Genomic DNA, 25756 nt, shown 5'->3' on the forward strand with positions numbered 1-25756 from the left:
CTGCCTCACTTGCTCTACATTCTCCAGTTTGCACTCTGAATGAGATAGGGTTCTTGCAGGAAAACTGTGATCATGTAATTAAACTATATCATAATGCATAAGAACAAGGGAGTAGACTTGAGGTGTAGAAATCTGGATCTTCAAGTTTAAATGCTAGAAAAGAAGAATCTCAGGGTTATTTTCCTTCAGCTGTGTTTCAGCCTCTTCTTCCTGGTCTGGTATCAACCTATGACTTTTTTGTTTGCAATCATTCATGTTTACTAAATAATGCAAAGGTTCTGTGACTTCTCTGAGTCACTTTTTAAAAATTTTGTCCTTGCATTGTTCCAGTTTAATTAGACCAGGTTATATTTCAGCATTGATGGTGGTTCTTTCATATCTTATGATTAGTAGTTAGGAATACTGGGTGGGGGGTTGTTTTGCTGGTTGGTTTGTCAGCTGATGTGAACAGTAAAATATGGCGGTAGTGTAGCATGGGTTTATCAGCTAGGAGTGGGAGTTGAGTCTGCCCTTCTGAGGGGGTCATACTAGGCTGTCTAGATAGCTGGAGGGGGTATTGGTGTGTGTAAAGCAGAGCCACTTGAGTGGCTTATGAGGTTCAGTATGAACAGCAGCTCAGGAAGGTAAGTATGACTTGTTGGGAAAGTCTTCGGTTTCTTTTCCTCTATCATTCTGATTTGAGTTTTCATAATTATTTAAAGGACAGTTGTTAACTTTTGGGGAATAAATGTTTGTAGGTCCTTTCCCACATATGGAAATGTCACATTTTTGTATCCTCTGTATATTTGAAGATAACCAACCATTTAGTCATTTCTCTGTGTAATAGAATTAGTCTATAACCTATACTTATATATAATTCACCACAACCTAAACCAAGTATCTGCTAATGCACTGTTTTGTTCTAAAGGGCATACATCACAAAAAGAAACCATGGAGGTGAGCCTTGATGTAACAGCCCTGAGCATTCTTCAGCAGCCTGAGAAACTTCAGTGGGAAATCGTTGCAAATGTGCTTGAAGACACAGTTAAGGATCTAGAGGAACTTGGGGCAAATCCCTGTCTAGCTAACTGTAAGAGTGAAAAGATGAAGGAGAAGCATCTGGAACAACACAACATTCCCTTTCCTTGTTTATTAGCTGGGGGCTTATTAACATACAAATCACCTGCTACCTCCCCTGTTAGTATTAACTCTCAGAGATCACTGGATGGTTTAAGCAGGACTCGAGGTGAGAGTGTATCAGAGCAGGGATCAACTGACAATGAATCCTGCACTAATTCAGAACTGAATTCCCCTCTGGTAAGGAGGACTTTACCAATATTGCTTCTTTACAGCATTAAGGAGTCTGATGAAAAAGCAGGAAAAATCTTCTCACAGATGAACAATATTATGAGTAAAAGTTTACACGATGATGGTTTTACAGTTCCACAGATCATTGAGATGGAGCTGGACAGTCAGGAACAGTTGCTGTTGCAGGATCCACCTGTGACTTATATTCAACAATTTGCAGATGCAGCAGCCAATCTAACTTCTCCAGACTCTGATAAGTGGAACTCTCTCGTTCCCAAGCCTGGGACATTGGTTCAGTGCCTGCGACTGCCTAAGTTTGCAGAGGAGGAGAACCTTTGTGTAGATTCAATCACTCCTTGTGCAGATGGAGTTCATTTGTTAGTAGGACTACGGACATGCCCTGTTGAATCCCTGAGTGCAATAAATCAAGTAGAGGCCTTGAATAATTTAAATAAATTAAATTCGGCACTATGTAACAGAAGAAAGGGTGAACTAGAGTCGAGTCTTGCTGTTGTGAATGGCACAAATATCAGTGTGATCCAGCATGAGTCACCAGCAGATGTACAAACGCCTTTAATAATTCAACCTGAGCAGAGAAATGTTAGTGGTGGATATCTAGTGCTTTACAAAATGAACTATGCCACTAGAATAGTGACTCTAGAGGAGGAACCAATAAAAATCCAGCATATCAAAGACCCCCAGGACACAATTACCTCACTGATTTTGCTCCCACCAGATATACTGGACAATCGAGATGATGAGTGTGAGGAGCCTGTAGAAGAAATACATTTAACTCCTAAGAATGGTAATGGGAGAGAGAAAAAATCTGAGATCTCTACTCTTGGGCACCTGGTAATAACTACTCAGGGAGGATTTGTAAAAATTTTAGATCTTTCGAACTTTGAAATTCTGGCCAAAGTGGAGCCACCTAAAAAGGAGGGCGATGAGGAACCAGATATGTTTGTCTCTGTGATCTACTGCTCGGGCACAGACAGACTGTGTGCTTGCACCAAAGGTAAGATACTTTTTTCAAAAAGTGCTAAACGCTATAATAAAATGACAAATGTTAAATGTGGTAGAATGTTGACTGAGTTTCAGAACTACAAAAGTGCACCATATAAATGATCTTGAGGATTGTATATTGATGATGTTCTCAGATTAACCCATGGTTCTAGCACTATTCCACACTTTAAGTTTAGGTGATATCTCTAAAACTGGAATGTACGTTTTAGGTGCACGCAGTGTATTGATAATTCTGTTCTTCATAGATTCATAGTTTAAAGCCTGAAGGGACTATTAGATCATCTGGTCTGACCTCTTTTGTATCGCAGCCCACTAAATTCCAATCCCTTATCCTTGTATTTGAACCTAATAACTTTGTTTGACTGAAGCATATGTTCCAGGAAGACAAGGTAGATGAGGTAATATCTTTTATTGGGCCAACTTCTCTCACCAACAGAAGTTGATCCAGTAAAAGATATTATATCACCCACCTTGTCTCTCTAATATCCTGGGACAGACACAGCTTTAACAACACTGCATGTGTTCCAGAAAGACATCCAGTCTTGATTTGAAGACTTCACAAAATGGAGAATCCACCTCTTCCCTTTGTAGTTTGTTCCAGTGGTTAATCACCCTCACTGTTAAAAATCTATCTTACTTCCAGTTTTTTATTTCCAGCCATCAGTTTTTGTTACACCTTTCTTTCTTCACTCAACTAAATATTTTCTCCCCATGAAGGTATTTGTGCAGTAATAAAGTCCCAATCCCAGGCCTGGTCTATGCTACAGAGGTTGACGTCAGGCAGCTTACGTCAACCTAATTATGTCAGTATCTACATTACAGCATTGCTCCCACCGATGTAAGTGCCCTACTACACTGACATAGTAACTCCACTTCCACAAGAGGCGTAAGGCTTATGTCAATGAAGTTAGGGTGACCCAGTGTCTGTATAGACACTGTGTTCTTACATCAGCTGGTGGCTGTCTTGTCAATTTCACAACAGAAATTGTTGTCCAGCTGCCCCCTGCTCCCCAGGAGAGCTGGGCAGCTGGACCCTGCTTCTGCTCCCAGCTTGGGAGCCAGGGCGAGAAGCCCAGGGTGGCTTTCCACCCACTCCTGGCGGGGAGCAGGGGGCGGGAAGCCTGCCAGGAGCCTGTGGGCAGCTAGGCTCCCGGCAGGGAGCTGCCAGCCCACTGCCTCTCCTAGGTCAGTGGAAGTGCTTCTGGTGAGGATGTGTACCGCTGACCCAAGGAGGGTAGCGTGGACATGCTGTAAGTTGACCTAATATAGATCGACTTACCTTTCTAGTGTAGACATACCTTCAGTCGTCTTTTTGATAAGCTAAACTGGTTGAGACCTTTATTTCTCACTGTCGCGCATTTTCTCCAAATCTTTTTTTGTGGCTGTTTTCTGCATCCCCCAATTTTTCAACTTCTTCTTTTTATGGGTATGGACAGCACACAGTATTTCATTATTGGTCTCAGCAGTGCTGAGTAAAGTCCCAATCCCAGGCCTGGTCTATGCTACAGAGGTAAAATTTTCTCCATACTCCTACTCACTACTCCTGTATTTATGCATCCAAGAATTAAACTAGATCTTTTTGCCACAGCATTGCACTGGGAGTTCAGTTTCAGTTTGTCATTGATCTCCAGGATGCAATGCCCCATTCTGTAGGTGTGGTCTGCCTTTTCTGCCCGCTAGATGTCTGACCTTGTATTTGGCTGAATATAAACGCGTTTTTTGTTGTTGTTTTTTTGAGTGGGCCTCGTTTACCAAGTGATCCAGATAACTCTGTGTGGCTGCCTAGTTCTCATCTGTCATTCCACCAATCTTTGTGTCCTCTGCAAATTTTATCAGCAGTGATTTTATATTTACTTTCAGATCATTGATAATTGTTGAATGGTGTTGGGGCGTAGTACAGATCCATGCAGAATCCCACTAGAATTTGATGATGAGTCCCCATTGACATCTGCTTTTTGAGATTAGCCAGTTTTGAACACTTAATGTATTCTTTATTGATACTGTGTAGTGTTCATGTTTTAATTAGAGTGTTGTGCAGGACTAAGTCAAAGTATGTTACATTTATCAGCCAAACCTGCACTCTAATCAAAGAATGAAATCAGGTTTGTGTGACAACCTATTTTTCATAAAACTGTGTTGATTGGCATTAATTAAATTCCTAGCTCTTAACTCTTTATTAATTGAATCAGCTTTTCCATTATTTTGCCCAGGATTGATGTAGCCTATAGTTATCTGGCTCACCTCAGCTTGCCCTCTTTGCATATTGGCACTTCATTACCACTCTTCTAGTCTTCTGGATTTTCCCTGTACTCCAAGATTTATTAACAAAACAGCAGCAGGCTGTAGATCTCTTCAGCCAGCTTTTTTAGGATTCTTGGGTGCAAGTTATCCGGGTCTGTTGATTTTAAAAATGTTTATACCTTGCAGACATTGTTTAACATCCTCCTCAATTGCTAATGTACTAGAAAGTAATTCACATCCTCATGTGATAAAAGGATATCATGCTTCTTTCCAAATATGGAACATAAATAATTATTGACAACTTCTGCTTTATTTGCATCATTAACAATAATTTTACCATCTCCGTCTAGGCTTATACAATTGCTAGAACTTCTTTTGTTGCTAATATCCTTATTGTCCTTAGCGCACTGCCAGCTATGGATTTTCCCCGATGTTTTTAGCTTCCCATATCAATTTTCTGTATTTCATAACTTCTAATTTATATTGACTTGCTATCAGTTTCCCTTTTTTCCATTGATTTGTTATTTCTAATTACTGCTTTCACTTTGCCACTGAACCAGGGTTGGTTTTTAGGCAAAGTTGTCCTCTTTCTTGATTGTGGAATCATGGCTTTTTGACCATCTACACTTTAAGTACTCTACATTTCTCGCTCTACATTTTTCTTATTGGAAATTTTTTTCTCATAACTTCCCTAAGCTTTGGGAAATGAGTCCTTTTGAAGCTTCATTAAGACTGAATTCATTTAACATTTACAAATAGTTCTTAAACTTAGTCTCAAAACATTTTATAAAGGGAAAAATTGCATTTTGTGAATAAGGCCTTGATGGCTTCCTGTAAGCACACCTGGCAATGATCTTGATATCATGAAAGCTAAAAGGGATTGGCTCTGGTCAATTTGTGGATGGACGTTTAAAGAAAATCTGTCATTCTGAGGGGAAAGTATTTCATTTCAGTCTCTGAATTGGCACTAAATCTGTGCCTTTGCATGATGTCAGCATATATTTTGCTGATATTGGTGCTGTCTTTCTTTTTGAGGGATATAACAGAAATGTTGTGGTTAAAGATTCCATGAAGAATTATGGTTATTAACCACAATATTCTGGCCAGTTTGTAAATCTGGATAATCACGTTTTTGTTTTTTTTTTAAACTTTTTTTGGTCATTCTTAATATACCTGAATTTTCCATACTAGGTATTAAGGAATCTTATTCATAATCTGTATTTATTACCTTTAAAAATACCCACTTGTGTTTGGTCAACTTCTTGTCTATGTATTCTGTTCAAATTCCAGAAATAGCAATCATTACAAAATGTACCTGATCCGGATGTGTAAGGCGTCTGACACATTTTTCATTGAAAGAATTTCTCATACCATACTCTACTTCAGGGGTCAGCAACCTCTGGCATACGGCTCGCCAGGGTAAGTACCTTGGCGGGCTGGGCCAGTTCGTTTACCTGCCGCGTCCGCAGGTTTGGCCAATCGCAGCTCCCACTGGCCGCAGTTCACAGCTCCAGGCCAATGGGGGCGGCGGGAAGCTGCGGCCAGCACATTCTTCAGCCCGTGCCACTTCCCGCCGCCCCCATTGGCCTGGAGCGGCGAACTGCGGCCAGTGGGAGCCACGATTGGCCAAACCTGCGGACGCGGCAGGTAAACAAACTGGCCCGGCCCTCCAGGGTGCTTACCATGGTGAGCCCCATGCCAGAGGTTGCTGACTCCTGCTCTACTTCCTTATGCCATTAATGTTGAGAGAGCTTTCCTTTTCTGAAAATGAGCTATTGCACATCTGCCTGCTAGTAGTAATTGTATTATGTCATTTTCCTGAGTCAGCAACCTCCTTTGGACTGTAAACTAATAGAATCACTGAGTTCTTTGGATCACCTAACTCTAGTTACCTTAAAAATTCTGTTTTCCTTCAAAACAGATCATTCCCAGTATATATGCAGAGAGGTTGCTGTTCCTCTAAATACTCTCCAGTGTTTGACTCCCCTTTTTATATTTTCCTTACTTTAATCAATCATCTCTCTCTCCACTTACGTTATTTTGTTGCACAAATTGATGAGGTTTTGGCTTTTCTTCAGATATTTTCCTGTTGTTCCAAAGTGGTGTGTGTCGTCTTGTCTAAATTTATTAGTAACAATTCATTATACCATGAGGAGAGTAGGCCTTTTCAGGTGGCCTTTGCAATAATTGGTATTTCTATCCTCATTAAGGGTCTTGCAAAAGATTTGTTGTAATGGTTTACTTGCAAGGAAGTCACAGCTAAGAATTATGAATTATTTGGTGTTAATTTACATAATTCTTCTTCGAGTGATTGCTCCTATGCATTCCAGTTAGGTGTGCGCGCCGCGCGTGCACGGCATCTCGGAACTTTTTTACCCTAGCAACCCCGGCGGGCCGGCTAGCGCCCCCTGGAGTGGCGCCGCTATGGCGCCCATTATATACCTCAGCCGGCCCGTCCGCTCCTCAGTTCCTTCTTACCGCCCGTGACGGCCAGTTGGAACTGTGGAGTACTCTGTCCTCCACAACCTAGCTCTCGCGACTTCTTGTTGTACATAGTTGGTTTAGTGTTAGTACAGTTAGTTCAGTAGTTAGTTAGTGTTTTAGGTAAGGATAAGGGGGGTATTTCCTCCCTTCCCTTCCCCGGTGCGGGCTCATGCCCAAGGCACCGGGCTTTAAGCCCTGCGCAGCGTGCCAGAGGCCTATGCCGGTAGGTGACCCTCACGGCTCCTGCCTCCGTTGCCTGGGCGAAGGACACCGCACGGACAAGTGTGCTATTTGTTCAGCATTCAAGCCGCGGACCCGTAAGGAGCGAGACATTCGCTTAAAACAGCTCCTTATGGAGGCGTCCCTCCAACCCCCGGCACCGTCCGCGCCGGCACCGAGGGCTTCATCGGTGCAGAGTGCACCCGCGGCACCGAGCCGTTCCGGCACCGCGGCCCCGGTACCTAAGCCGGCGGCTAAGAAGACCCGGCACCGCTTGCTTTCGCCTTCCGCCAAGCAACAGCTGGAGCAAGCAGTGGCAAAGGCCCGCACAGAGGACGCCGCGCGAGTGGCTGCGGCCGTGCGTAAAGCGTGCCCTGAGCCCTCGACTCCGGCACCGTAAGCGCCGTCGAGTCCGGCACCGCCACGCTCCCCAGCACCGACTGTGGTTGAGCCAAGGCTGCCATCGACGCCGGAGACATTCTCCTCCGCGCGTGAGCTGATCTGGCTCATAGAGGCACCGAGCCTCCGGCCCCCGGCACCGCCGGTGCGGGCTGTCGTCTCAGTGGGGAAACCAGCCAGAACGACACGGCCCCCTTCTCTGGGCGAACGGCACGGAACGCGCTCCCGGTCCCGGTCCTGTTCCCGCTCCCGGCGCAGGTCGCCGTCCCGTCGTTCGGGATCTCGACGCCGCTCCTCATCACGGCACCGAGCACCATCCCGACGCCGGTCTGAGTCGCGGTACCGCTCTCGATCTCGGTACCGGTCGCACTCCCGGCACCGATCCAGGTCCCGGTCACCGTACCGTCGGTACCGCCGGAGGTCTCCATCCCGGCACCGTTCACGGCACCGCGACTCTCGTAGTCATTCCCGGCACCGCAGATCCCGGTCCTGGTCGAGCTCCCGGCACCGGTTGAGCTCCCGGCACCGCGGTAGCCGACGGTCGCGATCGCCGTCCCACCAGCGATACACGTATCGACCCTCGGCGCCGTCGGCGGAGGGACTCCCGTCTTCAGCGGCTCAATGATGGACGGCTCAAGTACCGTCCATCATGAACAGTGGGGCTACTGGGTCCCCTGGGGGCATCATGAGGAGCAGGGCATCCCATTTCCTCTGCGGGATGTGACCACCGGGACCAGGGTCCCCAAGGCGACAGTTAGCCGGCCGCCTCCCTCTCCTCCGCACGAGCCCTCTGCTCCTCCGGACCGCCAATCAGCCACTCCGCACGACTCAGCGGAGGCTCAACCAGCAGCCCCGGCGCCGGAGCCAATTGTGCAGGGCATATCTTCATCGTCCTCGCCGGACGAGGCGGCGGCAGGTGCTGCGGCCAACGAACCCCCGCCCATTGACCTTTGGGCCTTCCAGGACCTGCTTCGCCAAGTGGCGACGGCCATGGGTCTCCCCGTCGCGGAGGTCCAAGAGGACGAGGACCCGATCACCAATGTGGTGGGTGCAGATGCTCCCGTCCGAGTGGCGTTGCCCTTTGTACGGACAATTCAGAAAAACGCCACTACGCTCTGGCAGACCCCCGCTTCCATTCAACCCACAGCACGCGGGGTCGAGCGTAAGTACTCAGCCCCCCCAACGGGCTATGAGTACCTCTACTCCCACCCAACCCCGGACTCCCTGGTCGTTCAATCCGTCAACGACCGCGAGAGGCACGGCCAACCGGCCCCTGCGCCCAAGTCCAAGGACACCCGACGCATGGACCTGCTCGGCCGTAAGGTCTACTCCGCAGGGGGCTTGCAAATGCGGATTGCAAACATCATGGTCCTCCTCGCCAGGTACGTCTTCGACATCCTGACGTCCCTGGCGAAGTTCACGGAGCTCCTGCCATCAACATCCCGCCAGGAGTTCTCGGCCTTGTTGGACGAGGGAAAGAAGTCCTCCAGGTCCTCTATCATGGCCGCCCTCGACGCCGCGGACTCCGGGGCTCGGACCTTGGCATCCGGCGTGACGATGAGGCGCATCTCCTGGCTGCAGTCCTCCACCCTGCCGCCGGAGGTGCAGTATACCCTCCAGGACCTTCCCTTCGACACCCAGGGTCTGTTTTCCGAGAAGACGGATTCTCGGATCCAGACCCTGAAGGACGGTCGCATCGCCATCCGTACGCTCGGGATGCACACGCCGGCGACGCAGCGCAGGCCCTTCCGGCCGCAACCCTCCCGCTACCAACAGCACTATCGGCCGTATGTTAGCCAGCGACCGGCTCAGAACCGCCGTCGTCCGTCAGGCAATCGGAGGAACCAGGGGCAGGCCTCGTCCAAGGCCCCCCAGGGGGCCAAGCCTGCTTTTTGATGGGACGCTCGAGGACGGCCCATCTCTCTCCCTACCGGATCCTACCCCCTTATTTTACAACCGCCTTTCCCATTTCTTTTCGGCGTGGTCCCAATTAACAACGGACAACGGGGTGCTGCAAACAGCCCAGTCGGGATACCGCCTGCAATTTGTTTCGCCCCCGCCTTCCCACCCACCCTCCCTGTCCCTCTTCAGGGACCTCTCTCACGAGCAAGTCCTCTTACAAGAGGTCCAGACTCTGTTGAGCGTGGGTGCCATAGAAGCAGTGCCTCAAGACAGGCGGGGCAGGGGATTCTACTCCCGTTATTTCCTTATCCCCATAGCGAAAGGTGGGCTACGTCCTATCCTGGACCTTCGCGAGCTGAACAAGTACCTGCTCAAGCCCAAGTTTCGCATGGTCACCTTGGGGACTATCATTCCCTCTCTGGATCCGGGAGATTGCTTTGCCGCCCTCGACATGAAGGACGCTTACTTCCATGTCGCCATCTATCCTCCTCATCGACGTTACCTCCGATTTGTGGTCGGCAACACCCACTACCAGTTTGCTGTGTTGCCGTTCGGTCTCTCCACGGCACCAAGAGTCTTTACCAAATGCATGGCGGTGGTCGCCGCAGCCCTCCGCCGTCGTCAGATCCACGTATACCCGTATCTAGACGACTGGCTGGTTCGCAGACAATCTCGACAACTCGTGATGGGCCAAATGGCGGAGATCCGGTCCCTCTTCCGGAGGCTCGGCCTCCTCATCAACGCCGAGAAGTCCACTTTGATTCCTTCTCAGCGCGTGGAATTTATCGGAGCGGTCCTCGACTCCACCATAGCCAGGGCCTGTCTCCCTCGCGCCCGCCACCAGACGATGGTCGCCTTCATCATGGACCTAGTCACCTTCCCGACCACGACGGTGCGCTCCTGCCTCCGCCTCCTGGGCCACATGGCGGCATGCACGTATGTGACCGCGTACGCGCGGCTCCGCCTCCGCCCGTTCCAGTCCTGGCTCGCGTCGGTGTACCGGCCGCACCGAGACCCGATCGATATGATGGTGACGGTCTCCAGAGCGACCCTCGAGTCCCTCCGATGGTGGCTCGACCCGGAGATCGTGTGTGCCGGGGTCCCGTTCCACCCTCTGCGCCCGTCCGCCACGCTCACCACGGACGCCTCGGCGCTCGGTTGGGGGGCTCACCTGGGCGATCTCCACACCCAAGGCCTCTGGTCGACCCAAGAGTTCGCCCTGCATATCAATGTCCGCGAGCTGCGAGCGATCCGTCTAGCCTGCCGAACTTTCTGCCCCCACCTGCAAGGCCGATGTGTGACAGTGTTCACGGACAATACGACAGCAATGTTCTACGTGAACAAACAGGGCGGAGCACGCTCCTCCCCCCTCTGCAGGGAGGCGATGCTCCTGTGGGATTTCTGTGTGACCCACTCCATTCACCTGCAAGCGTCTTTTTTCTTCCGGGAGTGCAGAACACGCTGGCCGACCGTCTCAGCAGGTCGTTCCTCTCCCACGAGTGGTCCCTCCGTATAGATGTCGTCCACACAATCTTCCGGAGGTGGGGGTTTCCCCAGATAGACCTATTCGCCTCCAGGGAGAACAGGAAGTGCCACCTGTTTTGTTCATTCCAAGGTCGCTCGCCAGGCTCCCTGTCCGACGCCTTCCTCTACCCCTGGACGGATCGTCTCCTCTACGCCTTCCCTCCGTTCCCGCTCGTGCACCGAGTGCTCCTGAAGCTTCGGAGGGACAGAGCCCACGTCATATTCATAGCGCTGGCCTGGCCGAGGCAGCACTGGTACACCCTGCTGCTCGAGCTCTCCATTCGGGATCCCATCCCCCTCCCGTCGTGGCCGGACCTCATCACCCAGGACTTCGGCAGACTCCGCCATCCGAACCTGCAGTCCCTCCATCTTACAGCTTGGTACCTGAGTGGTTGACCCACGCGGAGAGGGACTGTTCCGCGGCAGTTCAGCAAGTCCTGCTTGAGAGTCGAAAACCTTCCACTCGCTCCACCTACCTCGCGAAATGGAAGAGGTTCGCGCTTTGGTGCGATCAGCGAACTCTGAATCCATTCGTAGTTCCGGTACCTACCATCCTCGAATACCTTTGGTACCTTAAGGAGCAAGGTCTTGCAGTCTCCTCATTGAGGGTTCACCTGGCAGCAGTGTCCGCCTTTCGTCCATCGCTGGAAGGTCGGTCCATCTTCTCCAACCAGATGGTTTCCCGCTTCCTTAAAGGCCTGGACCGCTTGTACCCGCCGGTGCGGCGTCCTGCCCCGACCTGGGATTTGAACCTCGTCCTGGCCAAGCTGATGGGTCCCCCCTTCGAGCCCTTGGCCACGTGCTCCCTGCTCTACCTCTCCTGGAAGACGGCTTTCCTCGTCGCCATTACATCCGCGAGACGAGTCTCTGAGCTTCGCGCACTAACTGTGGGTCCACCTTACACCGTCTTCCATGCAGACAAGGTGCAGCTTCGACCGCATCCAGCCTTCCTCCCCAAGGTGGTATCGGCCTTCCACCTCAACCAGGAGATCTTCCTCCCGGTCTTCTTCCCGAAGCCGCATACCTCACCCCGGGAACAACAGCTTCACACCCTGGACGTCCGCAGAGCGCTTGCCTTTTACATCGAGCGGACGAAGCCTTTCCGGCGTTCGACCCAGCTGTTTGTGGCAGTCGCCGACCGCATGAAGGGTGAGCCGGTCTCCTCCCAGAGAATTTCCTCCTGGGTCACTGCATGTATTCGGACCTGCTACGAGCTTGCTCGCGTGCCGCCATGCCGCCTCACCGCTCACTCGACAAGGGCGCACGCCTCGTCGGCCGCCTTCCTGGCCAATGTTCCACTCCAGGACATCTGTTGAGCGGCCACCTGGTCTTCGGTCCACACCTTCGCCTCCCACTACGCGTTGGTGCAACAGTCTCGAGACGACGCAGCCTTCGGCTCCGTGGTATTACAATCCGCCACGTCTCACTCCGACCCCACCGCCTAGGTAAGGCTTGGGAATCACCTAACTGGAATGCATAGGAGCAATCACTCGAAGAAGAAAAGACGGTTACTCACCTGTAGTAACTGTTGTTCTTCGAGATGTGTTGCTCCTATCCATTCCAGACCCGCCCTCCTTCCCCACTGTCGGAGTAGCCGGCAAGAAGGAACTGAGGAGCGGACGGGCCGGCTGAGGTATATAATGGGCGCCATAGCGGCGCCACTAGCCGGCCCGCCGGGGTTGCTAGGGTAAAAAAGTTCCGAGATGCCGTGCACGCGCGGCGCGCACACCTAACTGGAATGGATAGGAGCAACACATCACGAAGAACAACAGTTACTACAGGTGAGTAACCGTCTTTTTTGTTATTGTGGAATTGTGGAACAAAGTGGGTTTTTTAATTTTTTTTCACTCCCATACATTATATATTTTGGATTAGCTAGCCCTGGTTGAATTTCTGGATTGTTTCTGATGCATGGGAAGGGAAGGGGGCTGTCTTGTGTTTGTATCAAATTCTGTTATCTGAAGTCTTATTTCCCTCTTGTGTTGGTCTAAATCTTCCAGGTAAAAAAAATCAATGCATTAAATTGCTATTTAAGTTCTATTCAATTTCTACCCATTGTTCTCTGGGGTCACCATGATACCAAGTTGATGCTGATCTTAACTGAGCTGCCCAATAATGATTGGTGCTTCCAGTCCCACTGGTACTATTTTTAATATGTTTCTACTTGTAATATGTAGCTGGAAGGTAGCTTAGAAACCTTCTCCCTGGCACATTAAACAGACGACTAAGCTTGCAGATGAACTCGCCTCCAGCCTCCCCGCTTTCTAGTCTGGTGGCATCTATCTGAAACCTGAAAATAAAGCTACTTACTTGTTACAGAATGCAATGGTGGAGGAAAATGATTGAAGTTTTTTTTGTGGTAGAATGGATTTTAAAAATGCTCACTGTTTTGAAAGCTAACAGATTTAATACTATTAGTCCAGATTGAGTAGAATGCATTAGTAGTCCATATAGAGTATAAAATCCATGATACACCGTGGCTTCAGAAATGGTTTGTAATGATTGCCATAACTATATATTAGTGTTGGATTGTTGGTAAATATTGTACTAATGTTTTGTTGGAAATTTCATTGAATAATGCTGTATTTTTGTTTACTCGATTTTGTATGGAAAATTCAATTTTGACTTGCCCTCAGCTCAAAAATAATGATGGGGTTTTTTTGGGGGGGGGGGGGGGACTTGATCAAAATCAGTTCCCCGATTTTGAGTAATGAGGGAGAAAATACAAGTTTCATATTCAAAAACTCAGAACCTTTCCTAAATATAGATAACTCATGAATTGCTAAACTTTCAAACTCCCAGGTGTCAAGCTGTTGAAACTGTTAGGGCAACTTCCCAAAAGCCAACAAAACAACTGGGTAAAAACTGATTTTCTTTATTCCATTATAAAACTGCCAGTAAGTACAGAAATAGTCTGTTACTTTGCATTCATAAGTAGAATATCTGCATCCCGCTGTAGTTACATGTATGAGAAATTAAGTGTTTGCATCTGTCGCCATTATTCTGAAGTTTTCAGAACTTGGCCCCAAATGGAGCTGGTCTGTTCTTACCCTTTTCTGAACTATAAACCCCTGTGCATCTGGAAGAGGCTTATTCAGGTTAGATGTGGTCTGGGCAGTGAAACTTTCGTTGGAAGAGCTCTACTCTGGAAATTTTCCAAGAACTTCATCCTGAGGCAGACATCCGGTATAGATCATTTCAGACCAAACAGTTAAACTTTGCCAAAATTCTAAGCAGTTGAAAACAGGATCTTACAGTGGGAAGTGTCAGGCAATCTCAATGGGTGGCACTCTTGCCTGCTGCCATAGATGAGAACATAGATGCTGGAACTAAGGGTACTGGAGTGCTGCTGCACCCCTTGGCTTGAAGCGGTTTCCATCATATACAGAGTTTACAGCTTGGTTCAATGGCTTGCAGCACCCCCACTATACAAAGTTTTAGGCTGGTAGAGATGGATATTTACTTTTCTGGTATTTAGCAAAGAGACACTATAGCTGTTGGGCATCAAGTTTATAAATAAAAGCTTAAAAGTCTGCAGAAACTCATCTCTAGGTTCTTTTGTTTGCCATGGCAAGATTACTACATGCCTAGAACTTAGTGGACAAGTGGATTTTTCAAGCCCTGACTATAAGAAGTTGAGGAAGTGGTATTTTATAGGGAATGTATTGAGTTGTTTTGCGTGGGTTTCCAGTTGAAATGTTGCTGTAGTATCAGTGTATTATGGCAAGATTTGAATTATATGATACTTACGAAAAGGCTAATCGGAGTTTTTTGGTTTTTTTCATGTTTACTGAGCTAACTGTCTTTTTGGGTGTTCAAGGAACCTTTCTAGCTGATCGGTTTCCGTCATAACCATTAGCAGATGGAATAAACATTTGCATGGTTGTGTTTCTGTACTTTTTCTGGTAAAGTTAAAAATATACAGAAGAGCCTTCAGATGCTTCACAACTACTGTATGTAATGACCAAATAATGATGTACTCATTAACTAAAAGTGTTTTGAGGAAATAAATGCTTGTTTGACATAAACTTGTCTCAAACTACTTCTGTCAACCACATTTTAGGTGGAGAGCTTCATTTCCTTCAAATTGGAGGAACCTGTGATGATATAGATGAAGCTGATATACTTGTGGATGGATCCCTTTCTAAAGGGGTAGAGCAATCATCAGAAGGCGTGAAGCCCTTATCTAACCCTTCTAGTCCAGGCATTACAGGTAAAGCATTCACATTTAAACAAAAAAAATATTAACCATATGGAGGTATTTTCTGTTGTTTTAAGCATGTCAAGTGATCATCAATAGTCTAGTCTTGTTCATGGTTTCATAAATAGGTATATCTCCATATATTTATATCTCCTAGAACTGGAAGGGACCCTGAAAGGTCATCAAGTCCAGCCGCCTGCCTTCACTAGCAGGATCAAGTACTGACTTTTGTCCCAGATCCCTAGGTGACCCCCTCAGGTATTGAACTCACAACCCTGGGTTTAGCAGGCCAATGCTCAAACCACTGAGCTATCCCTCCCCCCATAATGATGGCTGCAAAAATACCCTAACTCAGTATTCTTCCCAGTTCATTTTATCTTTGCATGTTGTTTGATGTGGGGTGGGGGATAAATGTGGAAGTGACAGAGTTTTATCACTGCCAAAGCTAAACTTTCTACACCCCTTAAATAAGCCTGGTAAGCTTATTATGTTGAATTAATATCATGCATTCAACCTCTAACTGTTGTCATGGCAGGATTTATGATACAGATTCTATCTAATACTGCAGTCTAACATAAACATAACATTTTAAACATAAAATTGGGTAGAAAAATCATATATAGTAGCCTGAACACTGGAGTTGACTTGGTATTCTTCAGATCCTTGTATTTCTAATGCATTTTAGAAGCCTTTTTGTAGTGTGAAAGTATTTCAAACTATGAAATTTTTTAGGCAAAAAAGAGAATGGAGATTATTTATTCTGTACAGATTCCTGTAATTCATTTATTAATCCTGGAAAGCCAGGATAAGTTATGGTCGTTTCTCTGGGAGTTTTTAAAAGCATTTTTATTTGTAAACTGAAGATATTTTTCATGTTGAATTATTGATCTGCTGAACAATGAACTCAATGTCATTTTTAGTCATTTTTTCAGAACAACTGGACTTTAACAAAGGCCAGGTGCATTCCCTCAACTAGGATTGTTAATACAGCCTCTGTGAACTCTTCTGATTGTTTCCCTCTTCCTGTAAGTTTTTCTCCCAACTTTATTGGGATTTAACCTTGTTCCAAGCTGCAGCTTCATTCAGATACTGGGTTGCTAGCTGGAAAGATTCACTCCTTTCCCCCATACTGAAGGAAGCAGCTGGCTCTACCACCCCGATATCCAGTTCACCTCAAACACCATATCTAAGGCTTGTCTTCATTGTAGCAGTTAGTTCAAGTTAACACAGCTGACTTACTTCACTGTAGCTTAGTTTGAGTGAGAGCGGCTGGACTATGAAACAGTGGAGATGCACAGTGATTTGATTAGCTGCACAGCATAACTAGACTGGCAATGTGATTAGATTAGCATCTGAGATGAGCTAGCTTGAGCTGTAGCCCGTATCTACATCTCTACCGCATTAGGAGCGTAAGCATCTGCATCACACGTACGCCGAACCATACACTCTGAACAGATCACCTAGCTTGAGTTTAAAGCTCCACTTAACTCAAACTAGAGGCTGTTATGTGTGTATGGGAGTCAGGTGAGGGGCACCCTTCATTTTTCACTTTGAGCTAATACAGTGAAGACAAGCCCATAGTTTGTCAACTTGCACAGCTGGCCACTACCTGGATTCTTCCCTTTTCATATAGTCTTATCAATTATTAAATGTTTAGCAGGTCAAATTACACTTGTGTTTCTCACTGCCATAACTGGGGTTGACACAGGTGTAAATGGTCATTTTAGTAAAACAATTCTTATACACAAGAAGGAATAGAATTCTACTCTCACTTATGTTGACACTGTAGTGCTAACAAGAGTTAAAATAATAACTTACCTTAGTCACAAAACAAAAAGACTGAGTATACAGGAAGCAGATCTGTTGTGTAAATTGAAATCTTTGAATAATCACTTTTCAGAGTAGAGCCATCCTATAAGTACGTTTGCATCATAGGGAGCTTTTTAGAACTAGGGTAACCCTGCATCATCAGGTGATGTGTCGTTTAGCCTTTTTTAATTCTGTGCTAAGTGAAATGGGTGTATTCAGTTTTTTCATGGTTGCTGACCTTGCTATGATTATCCATTGCTTTGTCTCATGAAGATTACACTACAGCAACAAGTTCTACTTAACAGTAGCTTTAGATCATCAAGAGACTGCAGCTGGGTTATTTCATGTAGAGAACAGTGTTATACCTCAGTGTCTTTAGATTATTACATAGCAATTCCACATCCATAACAACAGTTTTCTCTGAATGGAAAGATTTTGACATGAAGTGAGTCAATAGATATTAAAAAGAAACATTCTGATGTGCAAAAATCAAAGTTTTTGAGCAAGTTTGCTTTTAGGAATGCTGGCCTCAAAACTAGCTGATTTTTCATGCCTTTTTCAGAAAATCTTCTAGTGTTTCTAGTGTTAGAGTAGCTTGGATAATTTTGAAATTTGGTCTACAATGTTTTGGAGAGGAAAGTATACGCAGTAAACCTTTGGTTTTTTTTGTTTGTTTTTTATCCCCTTCAACAAATATTAGGAGTCGATCTTTTGGTGGACCAACCATTTTCCCTTGAAACATTGACATCCTTGGTGGAATTAACCCGTTTTGAGACTTTGACCCCACGATTTTCTGCCACTGTACCTCCATGCTGGGTGGAAGTCCAACAGGAGCAGCAGCAAAGGCGGCACCCTCAACATTTACATCAGCAACACCATGGGGATGCAGCACAGCATACTCGGACTTGGAAGCTGCAGACAGATAGGTAAGTAAGAGTAATGGCTCAAGAAAGAGTGAGGTGGGTGGGTGTGAGACTAATTTATGTTGCAGTTGTAGTATAAGCATGCTTCTTCTAATTGTTTTTTAAATAGTTGCGCAGACAAGTGTGTGAACTAAAAACAAAAAAAAACCTGAACTGTTAATTCTTGATCTTTTTCATTCGCTCCCCTACATGAGGTTTCCATATTTGTCTCAGTGGACCTTGAAACTATTTGATTTGTTGGGGAAGAGTCAGGTGCCTCATCAACCTATGACAGTAATTTGTGGGAGTCAATGAGCATATGGCTAAGAGTGATCCAGCTGATGTAGTACACTTTTGACAGGGTTCCCTCACCAAAGGCTCTTAAGTAAACAGAGGGGGCTTGTCTACACTTAAAATGCTTCAGCAATGCAGCGTCTTCAGTGAAGACACTCACAATGCACAAATAACGTGTGAGACTCATTGGCATGGGATGTTGTCATGGACTAAAGTATAATTGGGTTCAAAAAAAGAATAGGGTAAGTTCAATGGCTATTAGCCAAGATGGCAGCCCCATGCTCGGAGCGATCCTAAACCTGTGATTACCAGAGTGGGAGTGGAAGACAGGGCTGAATCACTCCATAATTGCTCTGTTCTGTATACTCCCCTTGAAGTTCTAGCAAGGGCCACTGTTGGAGACAGGATACTGGGTAAGGTAGACTCTGGGGTGACTTAATATGGCAGCTCTTATGTTCTTATTCTCTAAATCTCATAGGTTTTTCCGAAATCTCAGATCCAGTAAATTTACTGGACCAATCAGACATTCTACGTGTGGTTTCTGGTTAGCTCACTGCTTGAAGTATGAAGTCTAGTTTCCCTGACTTTTCTACTCCATGTTTTTCTCAAACTTAAATTTAGCTAGTTTAAATGGAGAGAAAAAAAAATCTCTGCGTGCCTAACATACACGAAGAGCGTGGGGAGAAAACTTGGAACTGTTCATACATCTTGCCCAGTTCTGAATCAACTTGGGAAATGACCTGCGAATTGCTGTGGACAGCTTAATGTGCAGCTACGGTGAAAAAAGCAAAAATGGTCATAGGAGGCACAAGGAATGGAATGCAGAATAATATGGAAAATGTTATATAAATAGATATAATCTTACAGAATTAGAGGAGGGTCAGAGAAAGATAATGAAAATGATTGTGGGCATGGGAAAATTCATATGAAGAGAAACTGAAAAGACTGGGATTGTTTACCTTAAAAAGATGATGAATAGAAAGGGCATGATAAAAATATATAAAAGAACAAATGGTATAGAGAAAATAGATTGGGAGTTTGTTGTGCAAATGTCATAACACAAGAAAAAGAGGGATGTTCAAGGAAACTGCAAGGTGGGAGTGTCGAAATTGATTAAGGGAAATAAATACCTTTTCACTCAACATGTAAACAAACTGGAATTTACTGCTCCATGATGTCACTGAAGCCAACAATTTATCTTGTAATCAAAAACAGATTGGGCACTTAAGAATATCCAGAGTTATGATCTGTTGATGCAAAATTTTGGAAGAGATTTAACCCCATCCCAAGCCCCCTCATGCTTCAGAGTTTAAGCAAATCTCTCTGTGGGATTAGTATAAAACCTTCATGAAGGCAGATGATTTCACTTTTCTGTTGTGGGATTCTTAAACCTTCCTCTGAGGCATTTGCTACTAACCACTGTCAGCTAGTTCAGTGGTTTTCAAACTTCTTTTTCTGGCGACTCAGTTGAAGAAAATTTTGGATGCCCACCATTCAACTGAGCTGAGGATAAGGGGCTTGGGGTGTGGGAGGGGCTCAGGGCTGGGGCAGAGAGTTGGGGGGGTGAGCTGCAGGGTGGGGCCAGGAATTGAGGGGTTCAGGGTGTTGGAGGGGGTCAGGGCTCTGGGCTGGGGTACAGGCTTTGGGTTGGGGCTGGGGATGAGGGATTTGGAGTGCAGGAAGGGGTTCTGGGTTTGTGGGGGCTCAGGGCTGGGGCAGAGGGTTGGGGTGCAAGCTTACCTCCAGCGGCTCCTGGGCAGCTGGGTTGCAAAGGCAGGCTTCCTGCCAGTCCTGGCATCACGAACCCCGCTGTGCCCCGGAAATGTCCAGCAGCAGGTCCGGCTCCTAGGCGTAGGCGCACAAGTGGCTCCGTGCAGCTCTCGCCCACAGGCACTGTGTCCCCCCCGAGCCAGTGCTTGGGGTGAGGGTGGTGTGCGGAGCCCCATGACACCCCCCCCACCCACACACCTAGGAGCTGGACCTGCTGCTGGCCGCTTCCAGGGCGTAGCGTGTTGTCGGAACAAGAAGGAACTAGCCTTCCTTAGCCGGACAGCACTGCCAACAGGATTTTTAGTGGCCTGATAGGCGGTGCTGGCTAGAGCCGCTGTGACCCAGTCCCATCCATTCCATGAACCAGTTCTGGGTCGTGAACCATGGTTTGAAAAACACTGATCTAGATGAATCAAGGGTCTGATTCAGTGTGACAATTCCAGTGTTCCTATGTAAGATACTACTGCACACAAGCTGGTTTACTGCTTACCTCTGTATTTGCTTACTTCTGTGTCAGGTCAGTAACTTGAACCTCTGAGCTGGTCAGTCCTTAATACTTCATCACATTGGCCCTTTTAGAATGGATTGGCCACATCCACGATATATTATGTTTTGAATGATTTAATAGTTATATGTCCATGTCATAGCAACATCCTCTTCATTTATATAGGGCCAGAAGTGTGTTAAGTGCTATGTAGGACAGAGGTCTGAGATGCTTAGTCTAAGCTTGGATTAAATATTCAGTAATTCTTCATGAAATAAATTTTTTGCAAGGGTTGGGAATGTTAACCGTGGTGTCCTGGACAGACTTTCATCATGAGGAATTATATTCTGTATACTTACATTCCTGTTCTATTTTCAGTTGTAGAGAATTTTTCACTGTACTTAAACAAATCTAAACCAAAATAATCTATCTTCCCTCTTCTTTTCCCCAAATCCTGAAACAAAATCAGTTGTGCAGTATTTCTGGTGCTGAATAGCTGCCATATTCAATCTCAGAAATGGCATTTCTGTGTGTGCAGTTTGTAAAGAACTTTAGGATCCTTCATGAGTGTATTAACTATCTGTGTGCTAAAGCTGAGTTTGGAATGCTGTTCTAAAGACCCCAGTCTTCCTTTGCTCATAACTTCCTCAATGCTTCTTGGCCTAACATTTTCCATGGTTAGTCTTTTAGCCTTAATGGTAGCACCGTTGTAATGATAACCATTTGCCAATCCTGTGGGGGTTTTTTTTGTTTGTTTGTTTTCTTCCCCTTGTCAGGTTGCAATTTGGCATACTGACCAATGGAAGCTCCTGAACCCTGACTTTCTTCAACAGTGGCTTTCCACTTGGATCTGCAGAGGCAGAATCAGAAGTCATGAAACCTAAACAGCTAACTCTTCAGTTTGTTGTAGAGAGATTGTGGACTCCTTTCTGAAACTGTGGAATTAATCCTAAATTCCATAGCTGTCAAGAAGATCTTGGAAGGCTGGCTTAGTTTGCTGTAGGAGCAAAGGTCTAGATTCTTTTACCTATCTGACACCCTGGAGTGTTTCTTAATAGGCTTCCACAAAATTCTTTGCTATCTTACTGTGTAGATCTGCTTTAGGAACTTCTTTGCGTCTCTAAAAGGAAACAGGTTCTTTTTTCATCCCCAGATAATTTTCCAAGAGAGAGCTTCTTTGTTAATCCTTGATTTAAGCACTGTTAACTAGAAGAAAAAGGAGACATTACTGAAAGTCAGATACTTATAGTAGAATTAAAAGAAAAGATGAAAAATGCTTTGAGGTCAGCTGAAAAAGTTACTGCAGGGAGAGATTTTTTTCCCCTATTTTTTATTATAACAAGGAGAGAACACAAACTATATTTTATTATTTAGATCCTTTTTCTTTCTTTCACAAGTTCTTGCCCATTTGATAGCCAATAGGACGCACTTTCCAAATGTAGTGAGAGAGACGGATTTATTCTTGTACATAGTTAGCATGTTGTTTTTGTAGTAGTTTTTAGTGTTAGTAGTGGTTTTCTTAGGATTTAAGAACTCTTGGGTGCCGCTCTAGCAGTTTTCTTGCCAACCACCCTTCTCTCCCCCTTGTACCCATGCCTGGGTACTGGATTATTCCAAAGGTGCTGGGTTCAAGATCTTGAACCCATGCCCTCTCTTGTTTTCAATCAGTGACAAGTACTAGTGCAGTCCGTACTGTTTGGGGGAAGCCCATGTTGTGTCCAGGTGCAATATCTGCCTCTTCTTCCCTGCTTGTATCTGGAAAGGCTGGGCTCTCAGCCTTAAGAAGCACCTCATGGAAGTTGCCATGAGGCCACAGTTCGATCCAGGCTGGGAAACTCTCCCCGTCCCCATATGTCGCTCCAAGTAATCCAAGAGTGCACCTCTTGCCATGGAGCTCAAGTCTGGTTCCGCCAGTACCAGTGCTACGGACCCTGTGCCGAGGCCTAGCTGTGAGACAAGGAAGTATGTCAGGTGGGTAAACTATGGCCCGGGGGCCGCATTCGGCCCTCCAGACGTTTTAATTTGGCCCTCGAGCTCCAGCCAGGGAGTGGGGTTGGGGGCTTGCCCCGCTCTGCGTGGCTCCCAGAAGCAGTGGCATGTCCCCGCTCTGTCTCCTATGCGTAGGGGCAACCAAGGGGCTCTGCATGCTGCCCCCGCCCCAGGCATTGCCCCTGTAGCTCCCATTGTCTGGGAATCTAGGCCAATGGGAGCTGCAGGGGCGGTGCCTGTGGACAGGCTGCGCCACCACGTAGGGGCCGGAGGTGGGTCATGCCACTGCTTCTGAGAGCTGCTTGAGGTAAGTGCTGTCCTGAGCCTGCACCCCAACCTTCTCCTGCACTCCAACCCCCTGCCCCATCCCTGATCCCCCTCCCACCTGCCGAACTCCTTGGTCCCAGCCCAAAGACCCTCCTGCACCCCCAACCCCTCATCCCCAGCCCCACCCCAGAGCCCTCACCCCCCACACACACCCTGCAACCCCTTGCCCCAGCCCAGAAACCCCTCCAACACCCTGAACTCCTCATTTGTGGCCCAACCCAGAGCCTGCATCCCCAGCCGGAGCCCTCACCTCCTCCCTCACCCCCAACCCCCAATTTCATGAGCATTTATGGCCCGCCTTACAATTTCCATACCCAGATGTGGCCCTTGGGCCAAAAAGTTTGCCCACCCATGAAGTATGTGCATAAGCATGGCAGCAAGTCTTCCTCAAGGTCCTAGAAAGACACTGCATTGGCCACAAGTTCCAGCCACGGAGAAGTGGTGTGTTCCAAAGCACACAAGCATGACAAAATGTTGCAATGCATGCTGCATCTTCTGGCCCCAGCTCCTGAGTGGCATGCTCCTTCTGCACCAGTTCTGCCAAAGTCCTGTGAATCATTGGTTCTGAGGCAGCTTCCAGTTCTGTCCATGGACCGTGCATGACTCTGCGATGTCTCAAGTTTACACTTTCGGTATAAAACAAAGTTGGCTTCAAAAGGAAAAATATGACTCATTAAAAGAAAGCTGCACCCATTTTGCTCAGCGCAGGCTTCTGAGTGTGCACCTGGTAAGAAGCACTTCTCATCCTGTATAATTGTCAAATGTATTTCAAAATTTTGAATTGAAATTAGTATTTTGAGCCTCCTGCCGGTGGCCATGATACTGTTGAAAAGTGACAATGTTTGACACCATCAGTGAAGAAGGCCAACTTCAGAGATTACCAGAGCATATTAGGATCTGGTTGGCATAGTTTAACCACTGGAAGACAGTTGATGTTTAAGAAAGTATTTTCGTTGTTTAAATACTGACTTAAGCCTCAAAAGAAATGTTAAGTATTATAGAGGCAATATTGTAATGCAGGTAATAAGAGGTTCTGTGCTTTTTCGCCAAACACATTGATTCAGCCAAATCATTTCCAAACACATTGGTTCAGCATCTTATCAGTTGGCTTTCAATGTTTTCTATATAAAATGGACATGGTTAACTGCAGTTAAGTATACCTGATTTTGCTTCAGAGATTCATGTGGATATTGAGGGAATATGAAGGAAGCTTAGACTGACTAATGTAAAACTTCATCTTTTCTCACTACGCTAAAGAAGAAGTATATGCTGAAAATAAACTGGATGCTGCTGCTTGTTTGGTTGTACTGAGCTTGTAGACATGGTGTTATAAAATACCTAATATTTTTTCCCCAACAGCAGCAGCTGGGATGAACATGTCTTTGAACTGGTTTTGCCAAAAGCCTGTATGGTTGGACACGTGGATTTCAAATTTGTTTTGAACTCAAACATAACAAACATTCCGCAGATTCAAGTGACTTTACTGAAAAATAAAGCTCCAGGCTTAGGAAAAGTCAATGGTAAGAAAGGAGATTTTCTTTTCTCAGACTTATTACTTTTTAGGTCTGGTATTTTTACTGATTTAATTAGAGATGAAGTAAAGATTTGTAGACATCTCAGTTTTACATTTACTTAGTAATACCTTGCATTTTAACTTTCTTTTCACAAATGAACATTTATTAAATATTGGGGAGCAAAAATAAGAAAAAAACATTAAAATAGTCAAAGATAAGCACAGATTTTAAAACCTCAATGTTATATAAAGAAGAAAAGTATAGCTAAAGCAACAACAGTTTGAGCTGAACTTACATCTTGTCCTACTACTAGAATCTGACGATGCATTGAAAGAAAGTTGCAGTGTCAGACATAAATGACAGCGCTTCTGAGGTGTACAACAAACTTTCTGTCAAAAGATTTAAAAAAAAAAAAAAGAGGTAATTCTTCCAGGTCATAATTAGAAATTCAGTTTGCAGGTGTCCATGATTATAGGGCAGCTGAGTGCCTTATGAGGAAAAAAAAAAATCTAGCAACTAGAATTCCATTGAAATAAAGGTTGCATGACTGTGAATTTAAGAGAAAAGAAAAAACAAATTCAGAGCCATTCTCGGAGAACTCCCACTCCTTATGCCATACTTTTAAATAAAGGAGTACTGCTGAGTGTTCTTTTTAAATAAAGAAAAGAATACCACAGAAAAGCTGCTATGTATCCAAGGGAACAGTATTCCAGAGTAGCAGTGTCTCAGTGCGGAAAGTATATTCTCTAAGTACAATATGACTAAGAATTTCAACATGCAGCTTACCTGTGGACACAGGACAGAGGGAAACAAATGCTCCCGTATTTGACCTCTGATCTTTAAGACTTGATATGAAGTATTAGTCATATAATACTGAAGCACTCTTGGTGACCTCTCCCAGAGATGGGGAAAATACCCCACTATTTGCTGGTCTGGCTGAAAATGAAGCTACTCTTTGGCCTTATAATTCACCCTCATTTATCCCAGCAAGTTTAGGTCTTATTACTTGTGGGCTGTCTTCTGTGGGTTTTTTGTTTTGTTTTTTTTTTAAATTCATTATACAAATAGTAAAACTGGAGTGCTAAATAGGGTTTAACTAGAGCTGGGCAAATAACTCAATGTTTCAATTTTTTATTTAAATAAACATTATTATATTAGATTCAGTTGTTACTCTTTTATGTTAGTGTTCTATGAATTTGTTGTTTTACTGGTGAGAAGCTCAGGGTTCAGAATATTTGCAGCAATAAAAATTTGACCTTATGAAATGGAATATCTGCAATGGAAACCATTTGTTAAGAGTTATACTTAGTCAGGGGACAGAAACATACCTATACGTCCAGTCAAACAAACAAACGCAGCTCTGATTTTCAATATCAAACATAAATAA

General features: G+C 45.7%; 1 protein-coding gene across 1 annotated transcript in view; it reads left to right on the forward strand.

Moving 5' to 3' along the window:
- BIRC6 (baculoviral IAP repeat containing 6) overlaps positions 1–25756 on the forward strand; it is a 299904-nt gene that overhangs the window by 38121 nt on the left and 236027 nt on the right. The window contains 4 exon segments of the mRNA XM_045011913.1: positions 908–2302; positions 15143–15292; positions 17790–18015; positions 24215–24375. Coding sequence (XP_044867848.1) covers positions 908–2302; positions 15143–15292; positions 17790–18015; positions 24215–24375 — 1932 coding nt within the window.

The sequence above is a fragment of the Mauremys mutica genome, chromosome 3, assembly GCF_020497125.1.
Source record: "Mauremys mutica isolate MM-2020 ecotype Southern chromosome 3, ASM2049712v1, whole genome shotgun sequence".
In the NCBI taxonomy this organism is placed as follows: Eukaryota; Metazoa; Chordata; order Testudines; family Geoemydidae; genus Mauremys; species Mauremys mutica.